This window comes from Rhincodon typus, chromosome 11 (assembly GCF_021869965.1).
Source record: "Rhincodon typus isolate 14 chromosome 11, sRhiTyp1.1, whole genome shotgun sequence".
Classification (NCBI taxonomy): Eukaryota; Metazoa; Chordata; class Chondrichthyes; order Orectolobiformes; family Rhincodontidae; genus Rhincodon; species Rhincodon typus.
In genome coordinates, this window is record NC_063342.1 from 27,281,389 (window position 1) to 27,297,367 (window position 15,979).

General features: G+C 39.3%; 1 protein-coding gene across 1 annotated transcript in view; it reads right to left on the reverse strand.

Annotated features, from left to right (window-relative positions):
* Positions 1-15,979, reverse strand: part of LOC109911646 (target of Nesh-SH3) — a 286,431-nt gene that overhangs the window by 75,487 nt on the left and 194,965 nt on the right. Inside the window, exons 41-43 of the mRNA XM_048603066.1 lie at positions 7,844-7,933; positions 6,564-6,653; positions 5,506-5,586 (exon numbers count right to left, since the gene is read on the reverse strand). Of these exons, the coding sequence (XP_048459023.1) occupies positions 5,506-5,586; positions 6,564-6,653; positions 7,844-7,933 (261 nt within the window). The remainder of the gene's footprint in view (positions 1-5,505; positions 5,587-6,563; positions 6,654-7,843; positions 7,934-15,979) is intronic.

Genomic DNA, 15,979 nt, shown 5'->3' on the forward strand with positions numbered 1-15,979 from the left:
AATTTGTTGCCAATAACTGAGATTCGGAAATCCATAACTGCTCATTTCAGATGATGAATGTCCAGCTCAGTACAGCAGGGAGGTGTAATACTCATTTCTGTTTCTTGATTTTATTTTCCCCACAAATCATTATGACCATATAACTCAGGAGCAATACTCAGGCACTGATTGGTTTTAAGCTAACAGACATTAATTCAAGAATTCTGTTTTAATGCTCTAGATTAGATTGTTGGCACAATTGCCAGTATAAGAATGCCAGAATACCAGTTCTTCCCACTCAGCTAAACCAATGAACAAATATTCCAGTTTGAGATTAACTTGAAAATTTCTTTGTAAGCTCCTGGCCTTGTCAATGCTTCTGGTAAGGCACCTAATAAATTTTAAAGGAAAAAGTGGTATGCTACTGCAAGATTTAAATGCCTACAGCAAAGAACCTTAAACACTGCATTAGTTTTGTTTTGGATATTAAATTGAGGATCTTTGCAAGATATCTCAATGACCAGCTGCAGGATATAAATGTTTAATATTTTCAGGAATGGCAGTCCAAGTACTGCTGTTCCAAAGAAGACGGAGAAAGAGAGTTCAATCTGTGATTGAATAGAGAAGGCTTGCAAAAGATACAGGTACAATACAAGGAAATGGTTAGGTCACTCCATGTCAACACAGAACTCAAAGTAACAATTCTCAAGCATAAAACACTTAATAATCGTACCTGCCTAGACAATGCAAACAGGGGTAACCATAACTTCGAAAAATGCATGGGACTAATGTCATGAAGGGCTGGCCATTATTATCATGGAAATTATTGCAGGCGCATTTAAAGCCTTAGCTTACACTAGCAAAGGATCTTCACTTACAGGTATTTCTAATAAACCTCTTCAGAGATGTTATTACACACCTCTGGAGTAGATGGGACTTGAACCTGGAGCTCCACACTGAGAGCGTTTGTTGTAGTCACATAGTAAAAGCCTCAGTTGTTAAGTTAAGATAACAAGGTGTAGAGCTGGATGAACACAGCAGGCCAAGCAGCATCAGAGGAGCAGGAAAGCTGACATTTCTGAAGAAGGGTCCAGACCTGAAATATCAGCTTTCCTGCTCCTCTGATGCTGCTTGGCCTGCTATGTTCATCCAGCTCTAGACCTTGTTATCTCAGAATCTCCAGCATCGGCAGTTCCTACTATCTCTGAGTTAAGTTAATGTCGCTTTAATGTCATTACCTGCATGAAGGTACTCAAGCTGATTCTTGGGTTATACTTCATTTCTTTCACTGTTCTTAAAGCAAACTCAACTGTGACCCCTCTTGTGAATAGGCTTTTATGGCAGATGGGGAGAAGTGTGGACAGGCAGTGTCAGAGAGGAGGAAGCGCACATTCTTACTGGTTGACAAGATTTAAGATCAGAGGCTTAGCTATGGTTAAGAAGGATGGCAATGCTACATGTAAAATAAAATCAAAAAGAACCGCACATGCTGGAAATCAGAAACGAAAGCAGAAGTTGCTGGAAAAGCTCAGCAGGTCTGGCAGCATCTGTGAAGAGAAATCAGAGTTATCTTTTTGGATTCAGTGACCCTTCCTCAGAACTGATGGTAGCTAGGAAAATGTTAGTCATTATGCAGAAAATAGGGTGGCATGAGGGGTTAAGCAGTAAACAACAGGTGGGGATAGAGCCCAAAGAGAGAGAAGAACAGTTGGACAGACAAAGGAGTGGATAACAATCAGGCTAGAAGGGTGAATAGCTGTTAATGGAGACTGTTAGTGGCTGGCAATGGGTTGTGTGTAAGAGCAGACGATGTGATAACAAGGCTTGGTGTGTGGGGGTAGGGGCAAGAACATGGGAGAGTTCAAGACTTCATGTGTTAAACTCGATGTTGAATCCAGCAGGCTCTAGGGTTCCCATACAGAAAATGAGGCACTGTTCTTCCAGCTTGCACTGAGCTTCGCTGGACCAGTGAATCAAGCCTGAGAGAGATGTTGGTGAGGGCTATGTGCAGTTTGGATCTGAATGCACAGGAGGGAAGGGAAATGGAATTGGTGGGAAAGGTACTGAAATCTGTGATGAAGGATGAAGATGATAGTCCTCCCAGTGTTTACATGGGGAAAATTATGGCTCATCCACACTTGCATGATGGAACTACTGCCTGACAATACAGAGTTAGTGGAAAGACTGAGAGCTGGTGGTGGAAAGGTCAAATTGCATGTTATTAATGCACAGAGGAAGCTGATATTATTAGGCAGCATCTCCAAAGGACATTATACAGATGAGGAGCAGAACTGGGTCAACATTAAACCCTTGAGGGGTTTAAAAAAAAACTAGGCATTGAAGTAAAGGCCATTACTGGAAATCATCTGAATTTAAATAGGAAAGGAGAGGAACCAAGCCAATGAAGATTCACATACCTGGGCAATGAGAGGAAATGATAGAGAGGTATTTTTGTTATGGTTATGGTATGGATAACTATTTGAGGAGAATATTGCACCACAGTCAAAATCACAAAAGATGTCATATTGACTTTGGATCGGGATGTTTCATTGATGTGGGAGATATGAAGATGGGATAGGTTCATTCTGCAGGTGTGAATATCACTAGTCAGGCTGGTATTCATAGTCTATTTCTGATTTCAGGTTTGGGACAGGCTGCTGAAGAAATTTTGGCTGCATCCAGTAGGTTCTACACACAATAGACACAACATGCAAGTTGTAGACTTTTATGTCATGAGATAAGGCATCAAACAGGCTGCTTTGTCCCAGTGATAATGACCTTGAGCTTGATCGCTTTTGCAGCTACACCACAGGCAAGTACAGACTGTTTCATTCCACTCATGTGTAGGAGAATTTTTATGGAAGGAGGAGTTTAGGGAGGACTGGTTATTAGAGAAGAGAGGCAAGGTGAGCGAGTTTAGGGAGGACTGATCATTAGAGAAGAGAGGCAAGGTGAGCGAGTTTAGGGAGGACTGGTCATCAGAGAAGATAGGCAAGGTGAGCTAAAATAGAGATCTGAAATTACCAAGAAGGGAAAGTATGGAGGAGACAGTGGGTGTCAGGGTGTGGGGTACAGAATGAAGATTTTAAAAGGTGAGATGCAAAAAGGTGGTAGAAAGTAAGCTTCTCAAAGCATGAGAAAGTATTAAAACAATAAGGAGAGAAACCAAACTATGAAGTGGTAATAAATGGCTTAATTCTGTGGCCTGCAGTCAGCATTGCAGTGAAGCAGACTGGCAAGAGTGGCCTATAGTCACCATTACGGTGAAGCAGGTGAGGAGCAGCAACTTACAGTCAGTATCACAGTGAGGCAGACTGGGAAGAGGAAAGAAGTTACCCCACCCCTTCCAAACTTCATAACTTTTACCCTAGAAACTAGATGTGGGCTCATCAAACCTCACACAATGTCAAGACAGTTGGAAAGCAGGGAAATATAGATGTAATAGGTAGGGATTGGTAGAGTCAAATGAGTTAAAATAAAAACATCACTGGAAAGGCAAGATATGAGAGCAAAGAGTTCAACATGAACCAAGGAGGAAAATATATAATCATGAGCTAGGAAACAGAAACTGATTTGAGCTGCCATGTCACCATTGTCTAACCATGGCCCAAGAGACTACTTTAAGGAGCCTTTCCGAAAAAGGAAACCATTGATTTTGGATGTGTCTTTGCTGACACATTAATCCATTCCTGGTGCACTGCTGTCAACTGTGGAATACAGGAACAAGATTATATCATTGAATCTACTCCCCTATCCAATCAGATTAAATCTATTTACTACCCTTTGCTCCACATCCAAATATACCCCTACCTAACAAAAGTCTTATCAATCCCAAGTTTGAAAATGCCAGTTATCCCAGCAAGAAGAATGCCCACACAAAAAAGTAGAAGCAAATTAGAAGTAAACCTACAGTTTAAGTGGGAAATTTCTTAGGGATAATAATTAATATCCATATTTCACATAATTGTGGTCATATTAGCTCCAGTGATAAATCTGGCCATCAAATTTATCATTTACAAACACATATTGAATCATTCTTTGTCCTTCCTACAAGTGTGCCTTGCAGAAGCAGAAACTTTAATTCTAATGACAGCAATCTAATTTCACCACACATGAGACAATTATTTCATTTTTAAAAAGCCGTGAGCAGTTTCTCACTTTTTAAAATATAAAGACTGCTTTGTTAAGAAGTTGCAATCAAATCTTAACACGTAATCAGCAATAACACTGGTCCATTTATGCAGCAGCAGACTCTCATCTTATAAAGAGGCACAAGTTCAAAAGTAGCTGCTACTCACAATGAAACGTACTATTATTATTCATCGGAACAAATTCATACCACTTCTTGCCTGTAAAGATAACTTACGCTAGCTCACCAGAAACACAATACACAAAGTAAGACAGTGTGTGATGGAAGTTCAAGTAGCTCACTATGATCTTAGAATATACATGAACATTGGGACTGAAGGGCATTTGCATTCTTCTCACCAGCTGTTGACTTCTTTCATTCTGGCAGGAAGGATGCAGTAGCGAATGCAATTGGGCCTTGATTAAATGTCTGATGAGCATTTATGTAGTAGGCTTTCATCCAAATTCATCATATTCACCTCCAAATCCAGCAACGTCATAAATCAGAGAACAGCAGCAAAGGAGTTAGAAATGGTGCTGTTCTAATTTAATCCATTGCTCCATAGAAAGGAAAGCTATCATTCCCCTCAGGAGCTGGCATGAAGATTGTGGTCATATTAGCTCCAGTGATAAATCTGGCCATCAAATTTATCATTTACAAACACATATTGAATCATTCTTTGTCCTTCCTACAAGTGTGCCTTGCAGAAGCAGAAACTTTAATTCTAATGACAGCAATCTAATTTCACCACACGTGAGACAATTATTTCATTTTTAAAAAGCCGTGAGCAGTTTCTCACTTTTTAAAATATAAAGACTGCTGACCTAAATTACAGGAGTTGGATATGAAAGCGTTCTGTGCTGCTGGGCACTATAGAGCAGCTGTCAGCAGGGTAGGATAGGGAATCTCTCAGTCTCCTGCTGGACCGGAGTAAATGGCCTGGATGGAGTTTCGAGGTTCTCACCAGAGCAGAAAGCTGACTTTGAGCCTGGTGGGCTGTGATTTTTCTTGAGCTCTGTGGAAGGCAATGACGCTACTCCTGACCCTTAAAAGGGAAAATTTTTATTCAACTCTTCAACATCTGCAGCAGTTACTGAACTGCTTCAGTCTCAGCCTGGAAGGACTTAATTAGGATTAGAAACATAGAAAGTAGTAGCAGGATTAGGCTGTTCAGCCGTTCAAGCCTGCTTCACCATTCAATATGATCACTTTAGGGAAGGAAATCTGCCATCCTTACCTAGTCTGGCCTACACGTGACTTCAGACCCACAGCAATGTGGTTGACTCTGAACTGCTCTCTGCACAATTAGGGATGGGCAAGAAAGGCTGGCCTAATTATCCGTGAATGAATTTTAAAAACCTGAGTTATAATCTTGTGAGAACATCATTCACCAATACCTGTAAACTTCTGCTTGGTATCAGATTTCTGCACACGTTTTGTGGTGATGACAGGGGATCTATCTGATGGAGGATCAGATTCTGTAAATGAGAACAAACAAAAACAAAAATGTGACAGTTAAAAAGGTATTTCATGAGGCTTTTAAACTAATTGTGGTATGAAAAATAGAACAAAAAATTAGGTCGTATCCTAATTTGGAAAAATTATAAATATTGTATTTGTATGCATGCAACAGCAAAGCTTTAAGACACTGCAATACATTTAATAACCAAAAGTATATACATGCTCTTTCTGATTACACTTAAATAAGATGCAATATATTAATAAAACAAAATGCACTATTTGAACAATGAGTTAAAATTCATGAGGGAGGCACTCTTGAACCGACAGTGTTTATATTCCACAAAACATGCAAAACATTGCTCCCACATTATAATTTACATTGGCAAAGTTCTCTAAATATGAGATATACATTGCATCAATAACTTGATACACTCCAAGCAAAAGCAAATATTGAAGTCCAAGCAAAGTAACTGCATTCACAACCAAAACATATTTGACCCAAATGCAAAGGAAAGCAATGCACTCCATGTCGTTATCAATAGCAGAGCAGTACAACATTTGTATCTACACAAACAGGCTGACATCACTTCAGCCAACGGTTAAAAATGGCAAAAGCTCGATGATATTAATTTACAGATTGATACCTTTCACAGTTAGAACCAAACGCAAGACAGAAATTGTTTTTTTGCAACATCATTCTTGTTTATCAAAGTAAAATGTAGTCCAAAATAATATTCAAACCTCGAATCTACTCTCCAAAATTCCCACCTTTTATTTCAGATTTTTGTAGAAGCAATATTTTTACAATTTATTTCAACAATGTATCTTTTGAAATAATGCAGGAACTAAGACTAGATGGCTTGTATTCAATCTATTGAAAACATAAAGCGACATGGATGCAGACTATTGAACAAGTTGTGAACAATGACTGTTTATAAAGTGTTCTGCAAATACATGGCAACAGTCAAGCCCAAGCCAATATTTTTAAAAATACCTGTGAGCACTTTTCCACTGCTATCAAATGGAGGTTGAGCAGAGGTTGAACTGTGCCCATGTGGAATGTCAGAAGTTGGAAACAAATATTCTGCAAATGATAAAAAAAATGCAAGCTTCTTTCATCTCCCATAAAAACACAAATAGGACCAGCTGTAGCATCTATGTATTTGTTGTACATTGACATGATTTATCCATGGTGGAATCTGTTACCTGTTAAAATCTAATCAAAGTACTGTTCATGTTTAATTTCAGTCACAGTTTACTGACCATGATTTACTTTATAGAATTATAAAGTCCATGCGAGGTGGCAAGCCGAGTAGACAATACAGTGCAACATGATATCATTCACATAAGAACTATAGTGATTTGATTTGATTACAGCTATTCAGGCAAAAGCAATATGTGACCCCCCGGAAGGTTAGTCAAGTTACACATTTCACAAAAAGCACTATCACAAAATCAGTGGTACACGTAACTCATTAAAGAACCAGAATAACTCAGAAAAATATAAAAATCTATAAAAGGTGAGATAAATGGTGCACTTACTTCCAAGCATAATTCACGCAAAAGCAAAAGACTGCATGCAAACACTAACAGTTGTGCTACATACAGTACATAAGTGCAAACTTTAATGTCATCATGTTAACATGTTATATATGATATACTTATTGAGCGATTTTTCTGCGTCAATCTATAATATAGCTCAGGCAATAATCTATTTTATAGCTCTTTATCTATAATGTTCATGAGATTGATCAGGCATACTTGGAATAAGTGAAGCCCTCAAAAGTTATGCAATACAATGCAAATCGATCAGTTCACGTTTCAAACAAAGCACAAACATCATCATGTAAGATATAGTGTGTTGATTGTCTGATACGTTTTGCATTTATGTTTAATACTGTAAGAAACTAGGGTTGACCAGTACAAATGAAAAGTCAGTATAGTATTTGTGACAGGAGTCGCACATCCATGGGTTAAAATTGCACATACAAATATTTTCCCAGTTGTGGGTCACCATTGTAGTTGCTCTCTGGCTTGGCGATATTGTTGATGCTAAACCTTAGTGACCTTTGCCACCCCAATCCATAATTATGCTAAATGTTCTTAAATTTCCTTCAAAGACTACTACCAACAAATAGGTAATAGTTTAAAAGATAAAACTTTTAATTTTTTTTCAAAACGTCACTTAGTTATTGAATAAATATGTAATTAAAGACAATTTCACAGATGATACAATAGCATCAGGACCGTTGACAGGGATATTACTGCAATTACCTGTTAAATCCTTGTCCTCTATCTTATCAAGTACGGATTCTTGAGTTTGAATGAAAACATCTGGAGTGCCAGGCATTGGCAGTTTATGCTCTGTAAGGGATAACAAAGAAGCCAGATATGTACCTTCCTGTCTTTCACTAAAACAATATTAATATTGATAAACTGACCTTTTTCCAAGTTATTTAAGTGTTTTTATTAGTCAATTTTACATGATTCATACAAAATTAATAAGCAACATGATGACTGCTGCCTTGCTAATAAAAGAGCAATACAATAACTCAAGATATATCAGACAGGACTTTTCTCTGCATTTCTGCCTGTTTAGCCGCTGTACTTAGGTGAAAGGTTTTGCCATTTCCACTCCCAGAGTGTATTTTAGCATTGTCTCAATAATACACTAGATGGTCCTCCCTAGGTAATAACTTGGGAATGATATACAGGAAATGCATATTAAAAGAGGTGATAAAGACTAAGTGATATCATGGCCTAGGTTTCATGAAGAAGCTATAATCACTGGCTTTTACTTCCTGTTTTACTGTCTGTGAGAATTCTTCAACATGATAGTCTGCTGAGTCCGCTTAGTTACATCACTGTTGCTGGTCATCAAAAACACCCTGAAGCTGATCCAAGAATCCAAAAAATGTCAACAAAGGGCAAATCAAGGTCACAGAGTTCATTAAATTTTTGTCAGTTCTTAGTTGCTGACAACGAAATCTGGATCAATAATCACACTTTACATCACTAACTTATCAGTAATGTTGGACACTAATCATATCGATATCTAATAGTTATTTCACCATTACTAGGAGACAAGGTAAAAACAAAAATTTTTCTACTGGAGCAATTTAAGTTAAGTAAGAAACATTCCAACAATTAATCTCTTCATTACTACTCCTAGACTATAATAATGTGTATTCATTTTGCACCCCAAATGACAAAAGATGACATCCAACCAGAAAAGGAAATATGAGAGCAGCCTCCTAAACACAAAGAGATAAGTTTTAATAAATGTCTTAAGGGAGCAAAGTGAGATAGCGAGGAGAGATTTAGAGAAGAAATTTTAGACCTTAGGACCTTGAAAACAGGAATGCTGAAGAGGTCAAAGTCAGGGGAGCACAGATATCCCTTAAGGCTAGAGGAGATTAGAGAGTTGGAACAGGCTAGTCAACATAGTGATTTGAAACTACATGGAGAATTTTAAAACTAAAGTATTGTGATTGGAGACCAACATAGGTCATCAAGCTTAGGGTGAACAGAATTTGTTTGTAGGATGGGGAGGCATTATCTGGATACAGACTCAAAACAAAATTGGATAAATAGTTGAAAAGGAAAGAAAAATGGAGGAGAAAGCAGGAGAATGAGACTAAATAAATAGGCCTTTCAAAATGCCAACAAAGCTGTGGTGGGCAACATAATCTCCTCTGTGTTGTTAAGACTCTATGGCTGAGACAATTAGGAACACTGACTGGTTTTTTATGCAGTTGCAGATTGTGGAATCCTGCAACAGCTTCTGCCAAGGATCATACAAAAAAATTAATCAAAGCTAATCAAGGAACATTACCCAAAATTGGTATCAGGGTAGTTGGGATGTCCAAAATTCCATGCTGCCACACTTATGGCAGCTATATCAATAGAGAAGAAAATCTTGAAAATGTATTAATTGGTTAATACATTTCATTAAGATTAAGGCCAATAAATACCATACAATACAGCATTTTTACCGTCTGAAATGCTTCAGACAAGCTTAAGCAATGAGCAGCTTCTTGACACCAGATCTTAAAGTAATGCTTTGTTACATGAACAACATAATATTTACTCATGTATATATATTTATAAACACAATTCTCAACGTCATGGCTTGTACACATTAGCCATGCAAAATAATTCAGCCAAGCCAATAAAATTTAAGAGATTTGATATAAATTCCATAAAAAGTAATAAAAAAGCCTCCGTGCAAAGACACACTGGGCCAAATTTTAATAAATTCAGGGAAGTTTACAGCACAGGATGATTTCATTTTTACAATGCCTTAAAATTGCACAAATACCTTTGTCTTCCAACCTGGATTAGTTGCCAATTGTGACAATAGCAAATTTGCATTGATGTAGCAACTTTACTGCAATAAAGCATCCCAAGTCACTTCAGAGGTGTGCTAACCAACAAAATTTGACATGAAGCCATAGAAGGAGGTATAAGAGCAGATGACAAAAAAGCTTGGTAAGGAGATAACCTTTCAGTAGTATCTTAAAAGCAAAGGAAGAGGATGAGTTTAAGAGAATTTTAGGAGGGAATTCTAGAACTTGCAGTCTCATTGTCTGAAGGTATGGCTGCCAATATTGGAACTTAAGAAGCAACAATGGGTGAAGCACAAATATACTGCATGACTCAGAAAACCACAGAAACGCTGAATGTTGAGGCTATGGATTGATCTGAAAACAAGAAGAAGAATTGTAAAATTGAAGTGTTGTCAGTACAGATCAAAAGGCACTAGATGTTGGATAAATAGAATTTGGATTGTTAGGATACAAGCAGCAGAGTTGTGATGACAATTTTATGGAGGAGTTGGCCAGGAGTGAGTTGGAATTGTTAAGTCTGGAGGAAATAGTGTAGATGAAGGTTTGTTGGCAGTTAAGCTGAAGCAGGGTGGTAGTCAGACATGTGGTGGAAAAATAGGAAGTCTTATGATGGCATGAATATGTACTCGTAAACTCATCTTGTAGCTAATATCTTATAAATTTGGCGAATAGTCTGGTTCGACCTCAAACAGTTGCCAAGGAGAGGGCTGGAGTTGGTACCTAAGGAATAGAGTTAGTGGCAGGGACAGTGTTCGTGATATTTAGCCAGAGGAAATTTCTGCTCATTCAATTCTGGCAGACAAGCAGTCAGACAACTTAGAGATGCAAAGGAGTCAAATGAGGTGATGGTGAGGTACTGCTGGGTATATTTGGCATACACATGGAAATTAATGGATGGTGTTGCCAAAGGGCTGCACATTTGCAATAAACTCTATGGGAAACATTCAGAAACCAAGCAAAGGTTATAAACAAGATGAACAAAATGCTGGGCTCTATGAATGATCAAAATTGCAAGGCAACATGAAAGAGCAATATTTAAATTCTATTCCTCGCAATAACTTGAGTATAAAAGTTTTTCCCAATACTATAATGACAGCAATGGTTCTACAGGCATTTACCTGTGAACTTCTCATCCTCTTTATTATCGAGCTCAGATACTGGAGTTGAACTAAACTTGTGGGGAGTATCAGACTTTGGTGAAATATGGGCTGGAAAGAAACCAAATAGAAATCTTTGTATCTTTCACCAAAATAGCACTAGTGTTGACAAATTGCTATCTTTGTCATGTAAAGAATGTTTATACCAAATCTTTTATTCGTCAATTCAATGTGCTTCATTTAAGCATTTAAAAAAGCCTAATCATTGACTGTTATTGCTAGGAATATTCATTCATTTCTTTCTGATTTAGGTTTTCTTTCCAATCATCCAGTTGAACTTGTCTCACCTTTTTGACGTTAGAATTAGAATTAGATTTTATTGTCATGTGTAGTCAAGTACAGAAGTACATGAGTAAAGTGAAATATGGACCAAGTCGCCAGCTTAGATACAACGCTACCTTACCTTAAGTAGGAAAATAAAGAAACAAATTTAAAAGTTCAACAGTATTTCTTAAGTGCATAGCCATGCTGGCCTCACACTCCCTACAAGGGCTCAATCTCCTTTGCTTTGGCCTGTTGTCTGGGAGACCTCAGGCTGCCTGCTCTCACCACTGCCACACAGTGAAATCAGTAAATGTTCACTGCTATAAAAGTATCCTTGGAATACTGGAAGTTTCACTCACAGAAAGAGTAACCTGATTCCAAATGGTTCATTTTACAGACCATCTGGATAGAGAATAGAAATAAAAACGGTGTGATTACTTTGCTGGGATTACATTACAGGCCTCCCAACAATCAGATGGAGATAGAAGAGCAGATATGTAAGTCACAGAGAGGTGTGAGGGGAACATGGCTGTTGTTGTAGGGAATTTCAACTTTGCTAACATTAACTGGGATTACTTTAGTATGAAAGGATTAGATGGGTAAAATTTTTAAAGTACATCCAGGAGAGCTTTTTTTTGTACCAGTATGTACATAGTCCTACTAGAGATGGGCACTATTAGGCCTAATCATATTGAATGAAGCAGGTCAAGTGGTTGAAGTTTCAGCAGGTGTGCATTTGGAGATCGTTAACATAATGGTGTAAGTTTCAAAATCATTATGGAAAGGAATAAGGATAGTGCCGAAGATGTGTGTGTAAATTGGGGGAAGGCCAATTTCAATATCTTTAGACAGGATCTGGCAAACCTAGACTGCGAGTAGCTACTTGCAGTTCAGTCTACATTTGGAAAGTGGGAACCTTTTAAAGATAGCATAGTGAAAATTCAGGGTCAACTTTTTCCTCTAACAGTGAAGGGCAGGGCAGCAAGTCCCGGGACCCCTAGATGTCAAGGGATAGACAATTTTATGAATGAAAAAGAGGAAGCATTTGTGAGGTGTAGACCATTAAAAACAGGGGAGGCCCTTCAAAAGTATAGAGACTGTAGGTTGCTTAAAGATAAAATTAGGACGGCAAAGAGGAACCATTAAATATCTTTCGTAGGTAGGACCAAAGGAAAACCCCAAGGCATTAAGAGCAAGAGGATTACCAGGGAAAGAGTTGGGCTTATTAGAAACCAAAGCAGCAACCTGTGCATGGAGCCAGAGGATGTGGGTGAGGGTCTTAGATGAATATCTCTCATCTGTATTCACAAATACATTGTAGCCAGGGATGTCATTTGGGATGGTGAGGGTTTAGAACATGCTAAGTTCAATAAGGAAAAAGTATTAGATTATCTCACGGGCTAAAGGTGTATAAATCCTCAGAGCCTGATGAGATGTATCCCAGGTTATAGGATGATTGCTGGGGCCATGGTGGAGATACTTAATACTTCATTGGTCACAGGTGAAGTGCCAGATGATTAACAATCCTCCAATATAGTTCCTTTGTTCAAGAAGGACAGCAGGGATAAGCCAGATAATTACAGGACAGTTAGTTTGATGTTGGTGGTAGGGAAATTACTGGAAAAAATTTGGAGGGACAGGATTAATCACACTTGGAAAGACTGATTGATCAGGGATATTCTGGAGGAGATCCTGCCTTACTAATTTAACTGAGTTTTTTTAAAGGTCACTAAATACATTGATGAGGGTAGTGTAGTTGATAGGGTTTACATGGACTTCAGTAAGGCCTTTGAGAAGGTCTCATATGGAAGGCTGCTCCAAAAGAAAACAGCCCATGGGATCCAAGACAAGTTGGAAAAAATAATACAAAATTGGCTTACAAGATTGATGGTGGAGCGATGCTTTTGTGATTGGAAGCCCATGACCAGCAGTGTACCACAGGAATGGTGCTGAGTCACTTGCTGTTTGTTATGTACATTAACAACTTGGATGTTAAAGTAGAAGGTATAAGAAGTAAGTTTTGCAGATGACACAAAAATTGGTGTCATTTTTGATGGTGAGGAGTGGTCTCAGTCTACAGTCTGATATTGGTTAGCTGGTAAATTGGGCACAGCAAAGGCAGAATTTAATCCTGAAAAGGTGATGCACTTTGAGAGGTCTAATAAGGGCAGGATATACATCATGAATGGCACGTCCCTCGGGAGTACTGAGGAACAAAGGGACCATGGTGTACAAGTCCATAGGTTCCTGGAGGAGTCAACACAGGTAAATAGAGTGGCAAAGGATGCCTACAGGATAAGCAAAGAACAACGAAAATTACAGCACAGGAACAGGCCCTTTGGCCCTCCAAGCCTGCACTGACATGCTATCCATCACAACTAAAACCCACTATCCTTCCGGGGACCGTATCCCTCTATTCCCATCCTATCCATGTATTTGTCAAGATACCCTTTAAAAGTCACTGTAGTATCTGCCTCCACTACCATTCCCGGCAGCGAGTTCCAGGGACCCACCATTCTCTGTGTAAAAAAACTTGCCTCGTACATCACCTTTAAACCTTGCCCCTCGCACCTTAAACCTATGGCCCCTAGTAACTGACTCTTCCACCCTGGGAAAGAGCTTCTGACTGTCCACTCTGTCCACCCCCTTCATAATCTTGTAGACATCTATCAGGTCACCCCTCAACTCCGTCGATCCAGCGAGAACAACCCAAGTTTCTCCAACCTCTCCTCATAGCTAATGCCCTCCATACCAGGCAACATCCTGAAGAAGGGTCTAGGCCCGAAACATCAGCCTTCCTGCTCCTCTGATGCTGCTTGGCCTGCTGTGTTCATCCAGCTCTACACCTTGTTATCTAAGATCCCGGTAAATCTTTTCTGTACCATCTCCAAAGCCACCACCCGGTAGTGTTGCGACCAAAATTGAACACAATATTCCAAATGTGGTCTAACTAAGGTTCTATAAAGCTGCAACATTACCTGCCAATTTTTAAACTCATTGCCCTTGCTGATGAAGGCAAGCACGCCGTATGCCTTGTTGACTACCTTCTCCACCTGCATTACCACTTTCAGTTACCTGTGTACCTGTACCCCCAGATCCCTCTGCCTATCAGTACTCTCAAGGGTTCTGCCATTTACTGTATATTTTCCATCTGGATTTGACCTTCCGAAATGCACTACCTCACATATTTCCAGATTAAACTCCACCTACCATCTCTCTGCCCAAGTCACCAACTGATCTATATCCTGTTATATCCTTTGACGGTCCTCATCGCTATCCGCAGTTCCACCAACCTTTGTGTCATCGGCAAACTTACTAATCAAACCAGTTATACTCTCCTCTAAATCACTTATATATATTACAAACAGCAAAAGGTGCCAACACTGATCCCTGAGGAACGCCACTAGTCACAGCCCTCCATTCAGAAACGCACCCTTCCACTGCTACCCTCTGTCTTCTATTACCGAGCCAGTTTTTTTAACCATCTTGCAAGCTCATTTCTGACCCCATGGGGCTTTACCTGCTGTATCAACCTGCCATGAGGGACCTTGTCAAAGGCCTTACTGAAGTCCATGTAGATAACGTCCACTGCCCTACCCTCATCGATCATCTTTGTCACTTCCTCAAAAAACTCAACCAAGTTAGTGAGACACCACCCTCCCTTCACAAAACCATGTTGCCTTTTGCTAATACGCCCACATATTTCCAAGTGGGAGTAAATCCTGTCTCGAAGAATCCTCTCCAATAATTTCCCTACCACTGACGTAAGGCTCACCGGCCTGTAATTAGCTGGATTATCCTTGCCACCTTTCTTAAACAAAGGAACAACACTGGCTATTGTCCAATCCTCTGGGACCTCTCCTGTAGCCAGTGAAGATACAAAGATTTCCCTCAAGGCTCCTGCAATTTCCTCCCTTGCCTCTCTCAGTATTCTGGTGTATATCCCATCAGGCCCTGGGGACTTGTCTACCTTAATGTTTTTTCAAGACCCCCCAGTACCTCCTCCCTTTTGATCTCAACATGACCCAAATTATTTACACATCCTTCCCCAGACTCATCATCCACCAAGTCCTTCTCTATGGTGAATATTGGCGCAAAGTTTAATACCTAACACATTTCCTCTGGTTCCACACATAAATTCCCTTCCCTGTCCTTGAGTGGGACAACGCTCTCCCTGGCTACCCTCTTGCTCTTTATATATGTATAAAAACCTTAGGATTTTCTTTAATCCTGTCGGCCAATGACTTTTCATGACCTCTTTTAGCCGTCCTGACTCCTTGCTTAAGTTTCTTTTGACTTTCCTGTATTTCACCCTTGCTTAGTGTGTTCCCAGCCTCTTATCCTTGACAAATGCTTCCTTTTTCTTTTTGATTCGGCTCACAATATCTCTCGTTACCCATGCTTCCCTAAACTTACCATACTTATACTTCATCTTTACAGGAATGTGCCAGTCCTGAGTTCCCAGCAACTTACAATTGAAAGCCTCCCACATGCCAGATGTTGATTTGCCCTCAAACGTCTGCCTCCAATCTACATTCTTCAGTTCCTGCCTAATGTTGTTGTAATTAGCCTTCCCACAATCTAACACTTTTACCTGATAACTACACTTACCTTTATCCTTCAGTACCTTAATGCTTACC